The sequence below is a fragment of the Ovis canadensis genome, chromosome 2, assembly GCF_042477335.2.
Source record: "Ovis canadensis isolate MfBH-ARS-UI-01 breed Bighorn chromosome 2, ARS-UI_OviCan_v2, whole genome shotgun sequence".
NCBI classification, from domain to species: domain Eukaryota; kingdom Metazoa; phylum Chordata; class Mammalia; order Artiodactyla; family Bovidae; genus Ovis; species Ovis canadensis.
This window is the reverse complement of record NC_091246.1, coordinates 155,869,826-155,890,011: the sequence shown is the minus strand read 5'-3', so window position 1 is coordinate 155,890,011 and position 20,186 is coordinate 155,869,826. Positions and strand designations below refer to the sequence as shown.

Sequence of the window (20,186 nt, the reverse complement as noted above, 5' to 3'; positions counted from 1 at the left end):
TCACTTCAATGGTATGGGCTACTCCATGCTTGGTGAAGTTTCCCCCACTTCCTCTTGGGCTGTGGGCCTCAAGGTAGCCCACAGGCCAGCGCATGGCTTTCTTTGTGCTTCTCTGGAAGACCAGATCCCTGTCCTCTGGGGCCTGGAGGCAGGGTCTTTGCCTCTTTGTCAAATGAGGTAAATAATCCTGCTTTCTAGGATCTGGTGAAGACTGAATGAGATGTGACAGTCTTGGCCAGGTGTTCCCGATGGTCAGAACCCCTGGGGCAGTTGGGCCTAGAAATTGATTCATTAGGTGTGTGTGACTTGACACACGCTGTGTGTGCTCAGCCTCAGTCCAGTAATTATGTCTGACTCTTTGCCACCCCATGGACTGTAGGCTGCCAGGCTCCTCTGTCCAAGGGATTCTCCAGGCAAGAATACTGGAGTGGGTTGCCATGCCCTTCTCCAGGGGATCTTCCTGATCCGGGGATCAAACCCGAGTCTCTTGCGTCTCCTGCACTGGCAGGCAGATCCTTCACCACTGCGCCACCTGGGAAGGATAGGACACGCCTTTCCTAAAAGTCCACCCAGGTGATTTCAGGGGCTCTGTGGCCTCGGGACAGATAGAGAATCACTGTAAGCAGCTGTCTAAGTGCCGGCCTCACAGGGACACTAGTGAGAGGAGCCGTGATGACGATGGGGGTCAGTGCCAGTACCTGTAACATCCCTCACTTAGCTCAATAAGAATCTCTGATGGGGTAAAAAATCTAGAGAAGCAGAGGAGGCTTTCATTTGAGAGCTCTGTTTGTGTGGTCTGTTTTTTTCTTGAGATGACCAGTCCTGAGTTTCAATAAGCACCTTCCTTCCTTCCCCCTTGAGAATCTGCTAGGTTGTAGGCTAAAGAAGCATGGAAGAGAAACTACAGGCTCCCATCAACCTCAGTGTAAGGATGAATAATGGTTCAGCTTCTCCCTTGCAAAGCCTTGTGTATAACCTTCAGACTACTCTGCAGCCTGAGAAGCAGGTCATAGCTTTCCTCTGCAGGCAGAAAACCTGAATTTCCTCGGCCGCGAGTGTGAGAGACTTTAGAAAAAGTTTAAACCAAGAGAAAGCTAAGCACTATTTTCAGGCTTAGAAGCCCCAGCTGTACTCTGTGGCTGCATGTCAGTAAAACCAGTCTTGCCTGCTCTGCGTTTTTCTGTCTGATATTTTTCTCCTGTGTTCTTTCAGAAATGTCCACCCATGTCTGCCACTACAGACCGTCCTGATTTCCCGAGGAAATCAGGTTGTCAGTGGTTGTCAGAGGAACACTGAAATCTTGCAGAGGAAGTTTTAGATGAGGGAGCATCTGCATATATGGGGCTTTGCATAGAAGTGGACTGCATTGCCCAGATTGTGAGGTCTGTGTTTGGGATTCAGCCACACAGGGTCCATGTTACCTGACCACAAATGCCTTCCGGAAGAGACGGCCCCAGCGGTGACAGCCTGAGTCAGTGGGGCAGCTTGTAGTCCTTGTTCTCATCTGCGTGCTGTTTCTAATTGCTGAAGACTCTCAGAGTGAAAGCAGTTGCTCTCCTTCCTGGTTTGATCCTCATTCCTGGGTGTAGTCAATGGTGCTTTGTGCCTAAAACACTCTAGAATGGAATGTGTCTGTCTCCGGCTGCAGCTTGAGGGTAGGATCCCAAGAGTTCATTCAAGTCTATGCAGTGTAGATTAGCTGTGAACAACTTGGATTTAAAATACCAGCTGATGGGGTCCTGCAGGGTCTCCATGGTCTGTTCTTGCCTTACCTGCCCAGCTTTGATGGTGTCCATGCAGCGCTATGCCGCTCTGTTTGGAGCTCAGCTACCTGTATCTCTCCTGGTTTTGGAGAGCAAAGAGCCTAGTTTATGTAAGGTTCTCTTTCCACCAGCCTCTGGAGCCATTTGCTTTTTATGTCTGTTTGGTTTGTTCGGTTATTAGATCCAGCCCTTCAAAATCAGTCCTGTGGCTCTTCAGCACTTTCCCTTGTTCTCACGCAAATAAAGAGTGTGACACTCACTCCAGTGGAAGAAGAGTGAGGAAAAACCTTGGAGCTCCTAAGGAGTGGGCTTGGGGTACGTCTCCACCCAGCAGCTCTGCCTGTGTGCCTGCCAAGGCCCCCTGCCCGTGACATTCACACAAACAGCCTTGTTCAGACAGCCTTGATCCTGTAGTTTCTGGGAAGCCTGACCCATCAGATGCTCAAGCTATCTGCTTCAGGCATTCCACAGTCATGACAAACAAGTGCTGGCTCCCACGAAGTCTTGACCTAACTGAGTTACTGTCTCCTTGTCAGTGTTCGATGGGAATCAGCCGGATAAAATGATCAGAAATGCTTAACTGGTGACCTCATGCTGCTGTGAATTGTCAGAGGAACTGTGCTTCCAAACTCCAGGCCTCTCTCAAGTCTATGAGCCTGCTGTCTGTCTCTAGTCAGAACCTCTTGCTCTTTAGAGGAATAGAAACGCTTCTATTTCAGTGAATATGCCTGTTGTGTAATCAAAGCGTTCCCAGCCCTGACTCCTTGGGGTCACGTTGCAGTTCCCTGCTTAGTACTTACTGCTTATAAATTTGATTGTTGATGTTGCTTATCTGATGAAAGCTTATTGTGCTAACATTATGGGTTTCTGGAGGGCAGAACTCTCCAAGTCTCCTGTGCTCTTCTTTCTGTAATCACTGCGTCTCGTCTCATGTTGTCCTGTAGAACTTTCTGTGATGATGGAAATGCTTGCTATCTGTACGTCCAGCCTGGTAGCCACTAGCCACTGGTCTTGTCTGGTGCTTGGTACATAGCTGTTGACTGAGTGGACAGGTGGGTTTAAAGAAAACAAAGTTATGTTAATTTTTAGGGTAGGTAACACTTGCCTTGCAGAATAATTTGGGAGAAACTGTGTTGTTGGACGGTCCCCGTTGCTCACTGGGACCTTGTTCATTGGGTCTTCTTGTCTGTCATAGTGCAGGTCATGTGCTGCTGGGCTCCAGGCTAGCTTAGATGCCCTCGACCTAGTCATCTATGCGGCTGGGTGCTGTACCGCATCTTTGGAAACACCTAGCTATTAGCAGCTACCCACGGCATGGACATGACTGACAGGCCAAGATGGCCAGTTCCAGCCCCATCTTTGTGTACATAACATCTCCCTCCCCGCACTGCCAGCCCGACTGCCAGTCCCCGATGTGCTGCACCCTGTGGTCCCTTGGAAATCCTCCTCACTGCTCCTAGTTGGCTGCAGCAGGCTTGGAGCCCTGGCTTCACACATGGGCAGGACGCCATCCCGCCCGCTAGCCAACCGCTCCCAAGGACTGCCCTTCCCTAAGTTCTGAACTGAGACGCCCTGTCAGAGGTAGTTAGATGTCTCACCGAAATGTTTCATGTCAAGTATTCTTTTATGAGGTTCATGCTTCTTTAGTTGGTAAATCCTTTCCAAAGAAATTTAATCATTGTAAATATTGTTTTTATTGCTAAAGCTGTTAAGAACACTGTATTTTCCTCAATTTCTAAGATGGGTTGAATTTTCTCCCCAGTAAATCAAATGGGGTTTTTAGCTGTATAACCTTCATCATCATCGTTTGTGGAGGAAGTCTAGTCCAGCATGTATGCCAGTCATGGGTCACTCTTCTCTAATTCTGCGTGGAATTCTAGATGGGACTTGAGTCTCAGCCCAGCCCCTCAGCTGGGTGTGGGACGTTTCCAGACCAGTTTGGGGCAAGGATCTTCACACCTGTTTCCTTATAGGACCAGGAAGCCAGAATATGAGTTATATTTCTCTTTGCTGTTTTAAAAGTTTCTCTCTTCTCTCTTGTCTCTATTCAACTGCTTCAGTTTCCACTCTGGGACTCTGCCTGTCCTTCTGTGGGGATGCGGGGAGTGAGGTGTCCTTCAGCTCTCACTGCAGGGACCATGGACGGCTGAGCTCATCACACCCAAAGCCACCCCAGAACTCTGTACGTGCACATCAGGCAACAGGATGCCTTGTGGTTGATGTAAAAGAACCCTCTCTTCTTTCAGATTTTACCTTAGGTTATTTTTGGAGAGAGTAGGGCTCTTATTTGTTAAGAATTTAAAGGAAATTTGAGACTTCTGGATTGAGGTTGGCTTTCACACCGGTTTGGTACATCTCAAGGCAGAATTCAGGTGAGAGACTAGAAAGAAAAGAACTGCTGTCTTCTTGTTAGGACATGTGGAGAATTTACGTGAAGGAATTTGCTTTGTAGAGACAAGCAAGTTACTTCTGTTGTACAGTTTTTGGAGGTCCCGGGGAGGTCTCATCCATACTGCGGGGAAGTCCTCAGGCATTCCTTCCTCTGCTAGGGTTTGCTTTAGAAAAGAACAGTAAGATGGGTGGAAATCCAGATTTCTGTCCACTCTGAACAAGGTAGAAGTTTTGGCTGTCCTAAGCATAAAAGCATGAAAGAGGGGGTAACCCAGAACCTTAGAGAGTGTGAAGGAGGGGATAACCTAGAAGGGGGGTGATCCAGCATTCCGGATGGAGGGGGCAACCCAGGCCCTAGGAAGGGAGAGGCAGGTGGTGGGTAACCCAGAACCCTGGAAAGGATGGGAGGGGGCAACTCAGGACCCTAAAGGGAGGGAAATGGGAGGGGGGTAACCCAGGACTATGAGAGGGGAGGGACAGAGTGGAGTAATGTAGGCACTGGAGGAGGGGTTAACTCAGGCTCTGGAAGGAGCTGAGGATAGGCACAGATTCACTCTTAATAGAGAAGATTGGAATGAACAGGGGAGGGACTGGGTGCAGCCACACCCTGTCCCCTTTCTGCCCTAGAAGACACCCGGGGGTTGCCCCTGACATGGAGATCTGTCCTCTGCTGAGAGGACAGCAGGAATCAACTGACAGTGTCTCAGTCCTGCAGGGCAGGTGAGGGGCAAGGAGGGAGCCCGCGGCAGCCCGCAGAGGCATCTCAGGTGCCTGTGTACTGGTGGCTTGACCGCTTACCAAGACCCTGTGCCCCACCTCCATTGCGCTGCTTTTGCTGTACACAGAGGCCTTTGTTCTAGTGAGTTCCTTCCTTTTGATTAAAACACAAAACCTGGGCTTCCAACATAAAAACATGTACTCATATGCATTTTGGTAGCTTAGAGCATCTTTACCCACAAACATGGCTGCTTGTTCTTTCAGACATTCCCTCCTAGCTCAGGAGGTTCACCTGCTCTCCTGTCGAAAAGTCATCTTGATTGTTTAAAATTCCTGTTGAAATACATTTGGATTCTTTCTGTTTTTGAGGCTGGGCACTAGCAGTAAAGAATCTGCCTGCCAGTGCAGGAGATGCAAGAGACACAGTTTTGATCCCTGGGTCTGAAAGAGGAGAAGGAAATGGCCACCTACTCCAGTATGCATGCCTGGGAAATCCCATAGACAGAGGAGCCTAGTGGGCTACAGACCGTGGGGTCTCAAAGAGTCGGATGCGACTGAGCACGCACACACTTGTGTAGTATGGTTTTGTCAGAAGGTCCCCGTTTTGCATTGATCCCTCATGTGGGGTCCCGCATTAAACTCTGCTCTGCCCCGCTCACATGTATCCCCTCAAGGAGAGAAGGGAACAGCATAATGTACATGCCTTAAATAATGTGGTGTGTAAGAGGATCTACCCAAAATGTGAGCATTCTCAGCACACTTTAGAAGTGACAGCTGGTCTGAGCTGCAGTCTTCTGATAGATTTTTGGCACAAAGTCTGTATGGAATGTGATTTATGTCATCCCATATTTTAGGAAATTGTTTTTAAATTGAATTTATGTTATTTATAGCACACATTATCCCTCAAAGGACTTGAAGAGGCTTCTTTGAAATAAAATATATAAGAAAAGGAAAAAAAAAGGTCAGAAACAGGACACGAGGAACAGCGTGGCTATTCCTCCGTAACGTCCTGCATGTTTGCCAGGTTGAGCTACTGTCTTGGCCTTAGGATGCCGTGTGACCAGAGAGAGAAGGGAACACACTCATTACGGATTATTCTTACTGTCTGCCGGAGAAAGCTTAACAACTCTTCAGGAGAAGAAAAGTATTTTCTGGTACCCTTGTTCTAGAACAACATTCTTAGTCTGATTGATTGAATATTTTTTAAAAGGAGATTCTTTAGGGGCCAAAGTGTGAGAGTTAAGAACTCAGACTCCAACTGGACTCCCTGGCATCAAATGTTTTCGTGCCTCCCACTAGCTGTGTGGCCTTAGATGAGTTGTTTTAACTTCTCTGGGCCATATTTTCCTCATCAGTAAAACCAGGATGAGTGGTACTTGCCTCATAGAAGTTAGTTGTGTATTAAATAAATTTGTAAATGTGAAGGACCATCAAGTGTCCTGTAGCAAGCACTTCACAAATATCAGAATATATTATGAAAATGTCAGAATCTTCTTATTTTCCTCCTGAGAGGAGACGAGCTCAGGGTCCTTCTAACTCTGCCATCTAGTCTGGTAATCTCACATTGCACTGTTTTCTTATCCTTCTTTAAAAGTTCTAAAAACCTAGGTTCCTTAGAATCACAAAGCGCATCATCAAAAGAGACTATAAGGGACAAAGAAGTTTGGTCACACGTGAAGTCCCGTGGCAGTTGCATATTTTATTTCTTTAAAACAATTCCTTGGCAACTTGAGGTTCGTGTTTAATCTGTGTACAGAGACTGATGGCATGTTTTCACTCTAGAACTGGTCGCACATCAGGAGTGTCTTGCACATCTGGCTCCTGTCTTGCTTTATAAATAGTTCACTGGGAAATGGGCTGATACAGTGAGGGAGGCAACATTTTCATGTGCTGCTTGGTTGCTGCCTGTTGCCTTGTAACAGAGGTTCCCTCTCCTTGACCCCACTGAGGCCTGCAGCTTCAGGCCCTCCTGGGAGACTTGTGCCAAATGCTGACCGATAAGGAAGGGTCAGAACAATGAGGAAGGTGTTCCAAACAGCCACTCATGTGCTTCAGGGAGTGTCTGGGCAGTCCTGGCTTCCCATTCATAAGGTCACCCTCCAGAATGGGCGTCCACCAAGGCCAGGGGTGCCGGAGGCTCCTGGGAGTTGGTCTCCAGAGCAAAGGCGTTTTCCAGTCAGAGCAGTCTATTGTGTGTCGTTTTATCCTTTGCATTGTTGAGGGTTCAGGTCTTTGTGGAGATGAAGAATTTATAGCTGCTGGGAAGTTTATTCTTTTCATGGAAGCCTCCCCCTCCCTCAGCCAGGAAGGAAATGCCTCCCCAAACAAGGCTGTGAGCTTGGGTTTTTTATAAATGCAGTCCGTAGAAGGTGGAGGAGGGGGTGTCCCCTGGCCTTCCGGGAGGGGTCAGAGCGCTGCTTCCATTCAGTCAGAGGCCTGTGGGACCAGCTTGTCTGAGTGGCAGTCCTGCCCGGACCCACAGGGACAGCAAAGCGAAACATAGGCTGAGTAACCTCTGGGGTAGCAACTTCTCCTGCTGCTAAGTCGCTGCAGTCGTGTCCGACTCTGTGCGACCCCATAGACGGCAGCCCATCAGGCTCCCCCGTCCCTGGGATTCTCCAGGCAAGAGCACTGGAGTGGGTTGCCATTGCCTTCTCCAATGTATGAAAGGGAAAAGTGAAAGTGAAGTCGCTCAGTCGTGTCTGACTCTTCGCGACCCCATGGACTGCAGCCTACCAGGCTCTTCCGTCCATGGGCTTTTCCAGGCAGGAGTGCTGGAGTGGGGTGCCGTTGCCTTCTCCAAGCAACTTCTCCAGAGGCCAGTTATTAGAAAGTGCACGGGGAGGTGCTGCCACTCCCAAAGAGGTGTAAGAAACTGTGAAATCCCAGATTACCTTCCTGAGTGTCATAGTGTAGAAACTGAGGTCCCCAGCATTCCGTGACGCCTTCCGCCTCTGCTCTCCTCCAGCCGAGGCTCGTCTCCACTTGATCACATCTAACGGTCTCCATCGTGGCCGCAGCTCATTGACATCTGTGTGAACCCTGCTGCTTACGGCAGTCCTTTTTCCATCCATTTTTCTGAGAGATGGGGAAAAACCAGTATGTTAGGAAATAAAGTGCACCGGTAAGCACAAGTGCAGAAGCCAAGCTGAGCCCCTTGGCCCCCATGCGTCCCTCTCACGGCCATCTCAGCCAGCAGGAAGTGCTTCTGCGGCTGCAGCTGGCTCCTGTGCTCAGCTCGGGCCTGGGAGGGCGGCCTGGGGCATCAGTGTATGAGGTAAGAGAAGGTCACTGTCCAGAAGCAGGGAACTGCCTGTGTGTGCTCCGACCTGTCACCCTTCTAAAGACAGAAGCATGTCAGGGCTGGGGGCGACAGTCGTCGTTGAAACCCCCGGGCCTATGAAGCCACACATCCCTGTGTGTGTGAGAGAGAGAGACAGACAGACCTGGCATAAAATGTCATAAACAGCCCTGCTTATGGAATGACTATGTTCCAGGTGAGCTGACAGTTGAGTTTTTGTAAATCGCGTCTTTGCCCAGAGAACTTTAGTTCGTATAAGATTCCTGCAAATGATCCATTTAAGCAAGAATCGTCTCTCCCTGATGTTCTCAGTGAAGGGCTGCTGAGTGTGAATCGGGTTTTCTTGAAATGAACATCTGCCATGGCAGATCTCTCTTCTGCAGACAGAAGACTGTATTGCTGCGGAAAAATTTTAGTCAGAAAATGATATATGCCTTCATGGGAATTTAGCTCCAAAAATGCCATCTTGTTGAGGATTTTGCTAGTTGGAGACACTATGTTCAGTGTGGGTCTTGAGAAGTGCCATGAGCTCACACTGATATTGAGAGCCTGCCGCCTATTCATACCAAGTCCTTTTTCTTCCTCCTTCCTCTTCAAATTCCCTCGGCCAGAAGCCAAGGCTTTGCCACACCATCAAGCGCTTTCTCCTCCTGTCCTGCTCCTTCCCCCTTCTTCTCTGACCCTTGTCAGAGGCAGGTGGTCAGCCTGCAGCAGAATAGCTGGAATTCCTGGGCAGAATTCTGCTGTGGTTTGTTTAAGCCTGTGGTTCACTGTCTTCAGTGTCCTTTGTTTCTGAATATGGTATCCTTAAATCCTTGTGGCTGGTGGAACTTGAGTTGCCCGCCCCCTCCACCAGCCTCAGGGGTCCTGATGACACCAAAGATTCAATCTGAGTTGAAAAGGGGAAACACAGGTCCCGCTGTTTGGGGCGTCATTTGAAAGTGAGAGCCTGGTTAAGAACTTGCGATCCCTGTTAGGCCAGCTGTGTGGGACTCCAGCCTGTGCTGAGAGGCATTTTACCATCTCAAAGGCAGGCTGATCACCGGAAGTGCAGCCGGTCAGGCTGGAACGGAAGACAAGGGAATCCAGCCCTGTCTCGGGGCACTCTTCTGACTTCAGCTGCTCTAACTTCTGGCTCTTCTGGCGCCTTCCTCAAACACAGGGTCCTATTTTTAGTGCTGGGCTGTCATTTTTGATGTGCTGTTGTTGCAAAAAAAAAAAAAAAAAATCAGTGGCAGCTGCAAAAGAAATCTTGATTTAAAGGCCCCGTTTATAATGCACATGGAACTTGTTTACCAAATAAGAGAGACTGGAATGTCACGGTGCATCAGCCGCTCATCAAATGGAAGAGGCTTGAGCTTGTTCCTTCCATGCCGTCCTGCCCACATCTAGCCACGTGCAGCGCGTGTGCCTTCTTTGTGCCACAGTCAGCTCCCTGCGGAGGAGGGGCTCCCTAACTGCAGGAAGGTCTCTGAGGAGTCGCAGGCCCCAGGTAGTAGCTCACATCCTCCATGTCCCAAACCAGCCCCAGGTGTTCAGATCTGTCTGAACCTAAACCAGTATATATATACCTGCTGCTGCTGCTACTAAGTTGCTTCAGTCTTGTCCGACTCTGTGCGACCCCCACAGACGGCAGCCCACCAGGCTCCCCCCGTCCCTGGGATTCTCCAGGCAAGAACACTGGAGTGGGTTGCCATTTCCTTCTCCAATGCATGAAAGTGAAAAGTGAAAGTGAAGTCGCTAAGTCGTGTCCGACTCCTAGTGACCCCATGGACTGCAGCCTACCAGGCTCCTCCGTCCATGGGATTTTCCAGGCAAGAGTACTGGAATGGGGTGCCATTGCCTTCTCTAATATATATACCTAAACCAGTATAAATACTAGTCTGTTTACAGTATATATAATTTATTTACAAACTTAGACATGTGATGGGTGGTGATGAGCCCGTTGGTATAACACAGGTAGGAATGGCACCTGGGGTCGAGACCCTTGGTAGCTTCCACTTCATCCATCCGCGGTTTGTTCTGGTTTGCCCCATCTCCAGAAAGCTGGTAAGGCAGACAGGATTTCTTTGTCCCTCCAAGGGAGATGGGGCCCCTATGTCACATTTATGTCCTTTGCTGTGTGTGTTCCTGGGAGTTAAGCCACGGCCAGGCCAACACAGTTGGAGCAGGGGTGCTGTCTATCCTGAGGAGTGTCTGGAGAGGACGCAAGGACCCTGCCCTGCTCAGCCCCCAGTTCCCCACTTCAGCTGTCTGGGTGCTGGGGGACCGCTGGCTTCACAGCGGGGCTGGGCCCCGCCCTCTTGGAAAGGGGGTGGCTGGGGCCTGTCCTGCAACCGCCCAGGAGTGCTGAGTTCCAAACTGTTACCCTGTTTGTTTTGTTTTGTTCCTTGGAATCAGTGTTAAATTTGGGCGACTGATTCAGCTGTGTAGCGTTTATTGTGGTTGCTGTATAGTGTTCGCACCGTGATCTGTTGATGGGGTTGGTGGTCCGCGCCAGCTGGGCTGCTCCAGCTCAGGGCTGTGACGAGTACACATCTCTCTGTGCTCCATAGGCACCTCCACTCCAGGGGCGCCTCCAGGCTAAACTTGCTGTGCTCCAGGGGCACCTCTGGGCGCACGTCTGCACCTGGGTTGCTGGCTGGAAGGATGTGAATGTCTTCAACCAGCAGTGGGTCTCATTTTTGCAGTTACTTGGACTACTAGTGAGGTTGGGCACTTTTCATGAGTTACTGGCCTTTGGTCTTCACCTTTTGTGAACGGCCTATTTCTGTGTTTTCCCAGTTTTTATACTGAGGCATCTGACTGATTTGTAGGAATGCCAGGAGTTTGTAGGGGTGAGGCTGTATTTAAAGAAGAATTGCCCCAGGACTAGAGCTGCAGCGGCAGGCCCAAGCTTCTCCTTCCTTCTCTGCATTGTAGACAGCTTTCCTGGCCAGGGTTTTCCCCCACAACCTGCCACTGTCCTTCCCTCTAGACAGTGGTTAACATGCCACAGCCGAAGCCTCCTCTTCTAACCGAACCCCTCTTCTACTCATACCACCCCCCGCCCCCCCCAGCCCCCCGTTATGTGTCATGACCTGGGCGTGGAGAGGGGCAGCAGCTGCCATGAGGTGGTCCTGAGGATTCCTGCCCTGTATTCTTGCCCTTCACATAGTTCCTACTTTGTCCTTGGCTGCCTCCCTGCAGAGCCTCCCCTGCCAGCAGCAGCCGCCTGCCTCAGGGCCAGACTGGGCTGTTCGCTTTTTTTTTTTTCCTTTCTCGACATCCTTAGTCCTGGATCTGGACTTGTTATGGAGATTCTAAGCTCCATGAAGGCAGGGATGATATGATACACTCTCACTGTCTCAGTATTTATTAGTTCTTGTGGACTGAAATGTATGACTTTAGGGGAAGGAGAGAGGCTGGACTGTAATACTGATCTCTGTGTTTGTGAAAAAGACGACAATATAACACACGCTTTGTGGCTCCTGAATCTGCATTTGGGCTGGGCTTGCAGAGAAGGCTCTCATAGATGGAGCTGCCGTGGTAGAGTGGCTTGGTGGAGTCTGGGGCTCCATTTCCAGGATGGCACACACACATGGTGGCCGGGGTTGCTGGCTCTCTGCTGGGATGTCAGCCACACACAGCTTCTCCCCATGGCCTCATCTCAAGGCTGCTTGGGCTTCCTCCCAGCATGGCATCTGGTTCCAAGGCGTGTTCCAAGGAATCAGAAGCTGCCCTCAGGGCCTGGGCCCACACAGTGGTGCGGCATCATTTCTGCTGTAGTCTGTTGGTCCGAGGTGTCACAGAGCCCACCCAGATTCAGTGGGGCAGAGTGTGTGGTCCCCTTCCTCCAAGTGGGAGGGGTGTCGGAATCTGTGGCCTCCTTCGGCTACCACCATGTGGCCATCGTGCTAACAGTCTCTTCCTCCCTGTAGCCCTGACAGCCGCGGCTGGACGAGGCAAGCTGGAGGTCTGTGAGCTGCTGCTGGAGCGTGGAGCTGCCGTGTCTCGGACTAACAGGAGAGGGGTCCCTCCATTGTTCTGCGCGGCACGCCAGGGGCATTGGCAGGTACCCAGGGGACCCCGGAGGCTTCAGAAACAGTGGTTGGAAAAAGTGCCCATCGCCCCTGCTGGACCCTGTCTTTCTCACATTCTTGGCTTCTGCTTGTACTGGGAGTCCTGCAACGGCAGGGCAGACGTCTGACCGGCTAGCATCGTCAGCCATGTGGGCTGGTAACCGGGTCAGAGACCTGGCCAGGGTTGTCCCCCACCACCTGCCACTGTCCTTCCCTCTAGACAGTGGTTCACATGCCACAGCCGAAGCCTCCTCTTCTAACTGAACCCCTCTTCTACTCATACCACCCCCCACCCCATTATGTGTCATGACCTGGGAGTGGAGCTGGTGAGGCCCATCGTGTCGTCAGGAGATTTGCTGTAACAGAGCTGCTGGGTCATACCAGGATGACCCCTTTGTCCAGCGCACTTGGGAGAGGAATGGTCCTGCTGTGCTCTTTGGGGAAGGAAGCGTCTCCCTCTGGTCCTGCACTGGGACTCAGGCTGCCTTCTTTTCCTGGGAGTGGTGTGCTGTTGCTCGTAATGAAGGGATCCCTGAGAGCAGCGGTTTAGCCTTGCATTCCTTCATTTTGTAAACACTGACCATGTATCTGCCCCATGCCTGGCACCAGGTTACACACAGCTGCATAAAAACAAACGGCTCTCACCACATCCTTTATAGGAAGAATTTTCTAGACCCAAGTGTACATCATGGAGTTGGGACCCTTCTGATTCCTGCCAGCTCTGTCAGTAGGAGCCGTGAGGGCTCCCCACCAAGCTTCTGGCTTTTCTCCTTTCCGGTTCTAAAAGCTTGGTTTGTACTATCCATTCCCTGTTACTCTCACAGCTCCTTGTGATGTCCTAGCCAATCCTCTCTCCTGGTCTTAGTGTCCCCTAAGTGGTGAGGAAGTTTGGAAGCGTTTGTTAGTGTCTCCAGAATGAGAAAGCAGTGGCAATACACCCCCTTCTGTGTGGTGACATTAAAATGAATGTGGTCCTGGAGGGAGAGAAGCTGGACCACTGCCCCCTAGGCAGAGCAGCTCCCGCTGGAAGGTCATTGTAGGAGATGCCTATCTGGGTTTTTTGATCCCCCTTTCACCATGTACTGTTCAAAGGTATAACTTTGAGGCAGAGACTCTTGTCCAGGAAGCTTTGGTAAAAATCCCCCTGGTGTGAAGGTCCAGCTGTCCCTGGAAGCAGACGGCTGAGGGGAGAGGGTAGGTGTTTCCCCACCAGAAACATGGCATCAGTACCCTGTGGGCCCCTGGCTCACTGTCTTTAGTTCTGCTTAGCTGCTCCATAGGGGCTGTCCTGTCATTGCCTGACTGTGCTCAGGATCCCCCTCTCCTTCAAATTGCTGCCTTGTGTGTGCCTGTTTTATAGATAATGAATTGGGCATGTTAAAAAGAGCATATATTTGAAAGAAGAGGCTGTTCAAAGAAATAAAATATACAGATTTTACGAGCCCCATGGATCACATAACTTAGAGGGGTTTTTGAAAAGAAGAGAGTCCTTTCACTCCTCTTAGAGGTGGAACAACCAGCCCAAGCAGAGAGCATGTGATTTCAGATGTAGTGGCAAGTGTGTGATCCCCAGTGTTTCTTTCAGATTGTTAGGTTGCTGTTGGACCACGGCTGTGACGTGAACCTAAGTGACAAGCAGGGCCGGACGCCCCTCATGGTGGCTGCTTGCGAAGGGCACCTGAGCACCGTGGAATTTCTCCTTTCAAAAGGTAGCGGCGCTGTCCCCCCATGAGGGCTTCTCTTGGGTGGACAAAGAAAAGAGCTTTGGCAGACCCAGTTAGTACTTCCTGATTCAGTTTTTTTTTAAATCTCTTTATTCAGTCTATTAGTTATGGACGTTTTCTGCCTTGCACACAAGTAGAGGGTTTAGGGGTGCGTCCCTTGTACCCATTGCTCAGCTACAGCAGGGACGACCGTTTCTCCCGTCAACTACAGAGTTCACCAGCCTGGTGGCCATATTCTGCAAGCCAGGCCCCTATGGATACGAAAGGGTTTGCTCAGGTCTTATTGAATGGGCTTCTCTTTCAGGTGCCACCCTTTCTTCTCTGGACAAGGAGGGTCTGTCGGCATTAAGCTGGGCGTGTCTGAAAGGTCACAGGGCTGTTGTCCAGTTCCTAGTGGAGGAGGGAGCCGAGATCGACCAGACGGACAAGAACGGCCGCAGCCCCTTGGACCTGGCCGCCTTCTACGGCGACGCGGAGACCGTAGGTACCGCGGTGGACATGCTCCCCCCCCGCGCCAGGCGGGCCAGGCTGCCTACTGATCTGGGATCTGAGCCATCCCCAAGTGTGTGTGATGCTGCCCCAGTGTGGCTGGGGTGTACGCGTGTGCCGTGGGGTGGCTTTCGTTTTCTGCTAGTTCTGTGGCATGCGGTCTGTTTCAGAACTGGAGTAAAGATTTCGATAGATTCTTGAAAGCTTAAAATCCCACGATGACGAACTGCACACAGACATGTGTGTATCCACATGCATATGTAGTGTTATTTTCTTATAATTTTCATAGAAAGAGAATTCCTGTGTAGTTCATTTAAAAACCACTTTCATATACGTGAGAAATTACTGCTCAAATAGTTTGCTTTTAAATCAATGCAGCTTTGTCTCGAAATAATATAAAATGCTTTAGGCACTGTCTTTATCTCTTTGTCAAATGCCTGAGTCCCTAACTGAGGAATGAAGGGATAAAACCTTAATAAATGAAAAACCACAAATTGTCTTTCAGGGGAAAAACCACATCTTTGTCAGTCTCTATGTCCCGTGCACCAAGCAGGTGCTGGAGGAATGTTCAGCTCCTTGAGAATGATCACTTATGAATAGTTACGTGTGTCTAACATGAGAATTAATCAGATAGGTACTGTGTTGCTGGGAGCTGTGGACCTTGGGGTGGAAGCCATCCTGCACATCTGTGCCTGATGCTTTTAAAAGGCAGTGATATTAGAATTAAATGGTCTCAATTTCCTGGACATTATAAATTGTACATAAGTGTCGATTTTCAAAAACAGCTACTTAACTAAACCTCACATCTCCACACTTTTCTTTCTCCGTTTGTGTTACCTTACCAGATCCTCTAGTTTATCAACATTAGGGAAGAGTAAAGGAGCTTAGTATTCTGTCATTAAAAAAAAAAAAAAATTGGATATAAACACAAAACATAAAATTTACCATCGCACCCATTCCTAAGTGAAGACTTCAGTAGTGTTACATACACTTTACACTGTTGTGCAGCGAGAGCCCAGGCTCTTTTTATGTCGTGTGAAGCTGAAACTGCACCCACTAACCAGTAAGTCCTTATTACCACCCCTCACCCCCAGCTTCTGGCAGCCATCTTTCTATCAATACTTCCTGTTTCTCTGAATGACAACTTTTGGCCCTTCATACAAGTGGAAGCTTACAGTATTTGTCTTTTGTGACTGACTGAGTTCACTCAGCATTATGCCTTCTAGGCTTGTCCATGTCATAGCGTGTGTCAGGATGTCCTTAAGGCTGAGTGATATTCCGTTTGTGTATTTGCCTCATTTTGTTAATCCATTTATCCACTCAGCCGGCACGTGCATTGCTTCCGCCTCTTGGCTATTATGAATAGTGCTGTTATGAACTATTTCATAAAAAAGATTTCATCGAGATGTTGCAAATTCTTGGAGATCTGTCCATTCTCTTGAGTACATACCCAGAAGTAAGAGTGCTGAGTCAAGCGGTAATACTATTCTTAATTTATTGAGGAACCTTCATACTGTGTCCATAGTGGTTACATCTTATCAGCAATGCGCATGGGTACCTGTTTTTCCATATCCTCTCTAACACTTTCTGTTTCATTCTGTTTTTTTTTTTTTTTTAACAGTTCAGTTCAGTCGCTCAGTCATGTCCGACTCTTTGCGACCCCATGAATTGCAGCACGCCAGGCCTCCCTGTCCATTTAACAGTAGCCATCCTAATAGTTAATAATGAGTTTTGTGTCTCTGATTTGCAGTTCCCTAGCGATGAACATTTTCTCACATGTTTACTGGCCATCTGTATGTCATCTTTGGAAAAATGTCTGTTCAGATCCTTTGCCTATTTTTTCAGTTTTATTGAGGTATAGTTGATTTACAGCGTGCTAACTTCTGTGCAGAATGACTCCGTTATGCATACATATATATATACTTTTTAATATTCTGTCCATTATGGCTTATCACAGCTTTGCCTATTTTTAAATTGGGTTATTTGAGGCTTTTGTTGTTGAGTTGTAGGAGTTCTTTACATATCCTGGATATTAATCCCTCTATAGTGTTATTTTGTGAACAGCTGGTGTACTGATGTATCAGATCCACATGAAACTCTAAGCAATCTACAGATTTTCCCAGTGAGTGGAGCCGTTTTCCTGGCGCTTTCAGTTTCTATCAAACCACAGTGTGGTTTTCCCTGCTGTCCTCTGTTTAGCCCAAGTGACAGCTGTTTTGTCACATCAAGTCAGTCTTGGTAGCATGGCCTTAAGCTTTCCATCTTTACGGTCCCTGTATTCAAATCTCTTTCCTATGCCTTAACAGTGAATTACAACTGGGTCTGGCGGATCCCAGCCTTTTCAGGTTCTGTATCCAGGCTGTGTGGATCTGAGTATTTCTGGAGTGCCCGTTGCCGTGACCTGGTAGCTCGTTGGAGCTATGGCAGAAGCCTGCCTCCTAATAAGTAACTGGAGATGAAAAAGTGACTGTGTCTCATCCCTGTGGCCTGGGAAGTAGGGTGGGGAAGACAGGTGAAGGCACACACGTACCTGTCTGTGGTCCGGGTGCACCGACACACTCCCCACCCACTCCCGGAGCATCTGCCTGCCTTCCTCATTGCCAACATCACAATCACTTTAGCAGAGCAGGTTTGAGCTCTGGATTGCAACTTCTCTGCTTTGTTCTGTGTCAGCTTTATTTCCATTCTAGGATCCCATTAGGCCAGAGGCATCCGAGATGAGTAAAACTAAGATTTCCAGCTTCTACACCAGCTGTGGCCTCGGGGGAGGCGAGGGCTCCTCGGCCTGTGCCCTCAGGGCCTGTGCGCTCTCTCTGCAGGTGCTGTATCTGGTGGACAAGGGGGCTGTGATTGAGCACGTGGACCACAGCGGTATGCGGCCCTTGGACAGAGCCATCGGTTGTCGGAACACATCCGTAGTGGTTACGCTGCTGAGAAAAGGAGCCAAGTTAGGTCAGTGAACACCTCAGTGCAGCAACAAGAAGGGTAGCTTCAGATTTCAGAGTTCGTGAGGGACTGCATTCACCTGCTCCCAGGTTAAGGAGTAAGAGGTCAGGTGTATGGAGGGGTTTTTTTTTTTTTTCAGTCCCTCTCTAAGACTCAGTTACTCACAGTCATTCAGAGTGTTTAAAAGAGGAGAAAGCAGAGGCCAGTGTTGAGGGACAGCCCAGCACTGGGGGTGTCGGGGGTGCGTGGGAGTAACAGGGGGGGCAGTTCTGGGGGGCTCCATGGGGAGGGGCGAAGGGTGGGTGGGCAAGAGCTGGCGGGCGGCTGTCATGAGCAGGCGAGTGTGGGGACCACTGTCTGGGAGGCGGCGTCTAGTCTGCCAGGAAGGGCAGTGGCAACCCCGGCACACGTTCTGGGAGAGAAAGTTCTCAGGACTTCCAGAGACAAGATGGGTGACTTACAGATACCGAGGGTAAGAGCTCTGAGAGGTGGGACCGTGGCACGCAGTTCAGAGAGTGGGGAAGGGCATCCAGACCGCACCCTTTTTTTCCGGTTTCATGTCAGACCTTTGGCTGCCAGCAGTTCTGGGAGGGGACTGCGATGAAGGTGATAATATCATTAAGCAGCTCACGGTATCAGGAACTATTGTGAGAGTTTCATGTTTTGCCTTATTTCGTCGTCACCCACCCTGTGAGAGGGGAATGAGCATAGCATCATGTCACAGAGGAGGCACCCAGCTGAAGGTGGAGAATAGCTCCCCTGGGGTCACGGTGAGCCGCAGGCCGCTGTGCACCTGAGCCTGCCCTTAAGTGCTGCTCCCTGTGCGTTGGGAAGAGGCTTAGCAGAGCTTGTGGCCGTGCTGGCCGCTGGGGGAGAGAAGGGGACACGGGCGGAGGCAGGGAGGCCGGCGGCAGCAGGGCCAGAGCTCGCATCTCAGCGCGGACTTGGCTGTGACTCTGAGGCGAGTATGAGAGATTCTGTGAACGCTGGCCTGCCTTCTCCTGTCTGTGGTCCTGACAGGACTGCAGGGAGCTGAGATGATTTGGAAGCAGCTCTCCACAGGAGAGAGGGTGGCTCGTGGCCCCACTGATGCCTTCGTGTCCCAGTACTTTTTTCCACCGCAGTGACGGTGTATGCAGGGTGCAGCTCCCCTAAGCACTCTCTTCTCTTTGTTGTATTGTTGTCCGGGGCCTGCAGGACATGCTGCAGGGTGCTGTGAGGCTGGGTGCTCCGCTGTGTGCAGGCTTCGCTGTGCTGTATTAAAGCATGGAGCTCCTTGCCTCCAAGCCTGCCCGAGTGCCTCTGAACACATGTTTATTTTGCAGGAAATGCTGCCTGGGCGATGGCCACTTCCAAACCTGATATTTTGATTATACTTTTACAGAAATTGATGGAGGAAGGAAACGTGATGTACAAAGTAAGTGGTATCGCCCTTTCTGGGATGCCGTGACAGCCTGCAAGCAGCCTCTTAGTTGGGGGTATAATGGATGCACAGGATGCACGTAGCTCAGCGAGGAGACGTTCCGGGAGGTGCCATCCTGGCCTCAAGCCTGGGCTTTGATATCTTAACAGCAGTATCTTCCAGGTGGAACGCACTCCTCTTTGTGTCTGAGAACCATTATTTCTGAACAAACCCTTATGGCTATTACTGTGATTTACGGCTTGAAGCCTTGCTATGGAGGCAGAGTAGCTTCTAGTTTAACGGGCATGTCCTACAGGAAATTCTTTGGCGCCTGGAATCATGAGACATGGGAAAGGAACACTCAGGAGACATTTTCATAAGAAAAGAATCATGCAATCTCCCAAGCCTTTATTATCTTCATTTTAGTATCTATAAGCCTCTGGAATTTGAAACTGTTTCTGGAGAGATTTTTACTTAAAATAGTCAATAATATATAATACTTACTCAGGAGGCAAATTAATTTTTTTCTCATTTTCCCTTAGAAATGTAAAGACAATGTAAAGAGTAGTGATTTTGACTTGAACAAATTTCACACTAAGACATCCAGTTTAGATCAGAGGTCAGTACAGTTTGCCTGGAGAGAGGAGGGGAGTAACTATGTTAGGCTTTGCTCTGTGGTTCTTGTCACACACACCACACACCCTGCACCCCTCCCCCGCCCCAAACTGTGCTCTTGTGGCACAGACTCAGCCGAGATGACACACAGAGGAGCCAGGTCAAGTTCCAAACGGTGTTTGCAGAAATAGGTAGCAGGCCAGATTTGGCCCAGGAACTGTAGTTTGCCAACCCCGAGTTTAGAGAAATAGGCCATTTCCATAGATCATCATTCTTTCCAGGTCTCCGATTAGACAGAATTAAAAGATTATGAAAACAAAAAAACTATCAATACATCATGACCATTTTAATCCTTTTTGCCATGAAGCAGCTGCACTTGCTGTGTTTTCCTTTTCTTTCTTTTTTCTTTTTTTAAATAATAACAAATAAATAGGCGTATAGCATGACCCAGCAGGGTTCCTGGCTTGGAATCAGTTTGAAATTGAGTTCAGAGTGTGTATTGTTGTGGCTTTGAAGTGGTTTTAATATGAATTTTGGTAGGCAATTATGTTAGAAATACCAAGCCATTTTCAACAGACTTCATACCTGCTGCGAGACAGTCCCGACAGAGCAAATGGATTTCTTTAGCCTTGAAAATGATGTGCGGTGCTGCATGGGGTATTAAAGCCCATGTTTTAGTTTTTCTTAAAAGAAAAATTATTATTCTCCAGCAAGCACTAGGTTTATCCACAAGACTCTACTTGCCTTGAGAATGCCATAATTTTTCCATCTGATTTC

At 49.3% G+C, this 20,186-nt stretch overlaps 1 protein-coding gene across 7 annotated transcripts in view; it reads left to right on the top strand.

Moving 5' to 3' along the window:
* The window catches only part of TANC1 (tetratricopeptide repeat, ankyrin repeat and coiled-coil containing 1), a 244,374-nt gene that overhangs the window by 218,826 nt on the left and 5,362 nt on the right, over nt 1–20,186 (top strand). For all 7 annotated transcript variants that reach the window (XM_069577403.1, XM_069577399.1, XM_069577397.1 and 4 more), the window contains 5 exons: nt 12,093–12,226; nt 13,819–13,942; nt 14,262–14,437; nt 17,266–17,398; nt 18,718–18,809. In XM_069577403.1, the coding sequence (XP_069433504.1) occupies nt 12,093–12,226; nt 13,819–13,942; nt 14,262–14,437; nt 17,266–17,398; nt 18,718–18,809 (659 nt within the window). The remainder of the gene's footprint in view (nt 1–12,092; nt 12,227–13,818; nt 13,943–14,261; nt 14,438–17,265; nt 17,399–18,717; nt 18,810–20,186) is intronic.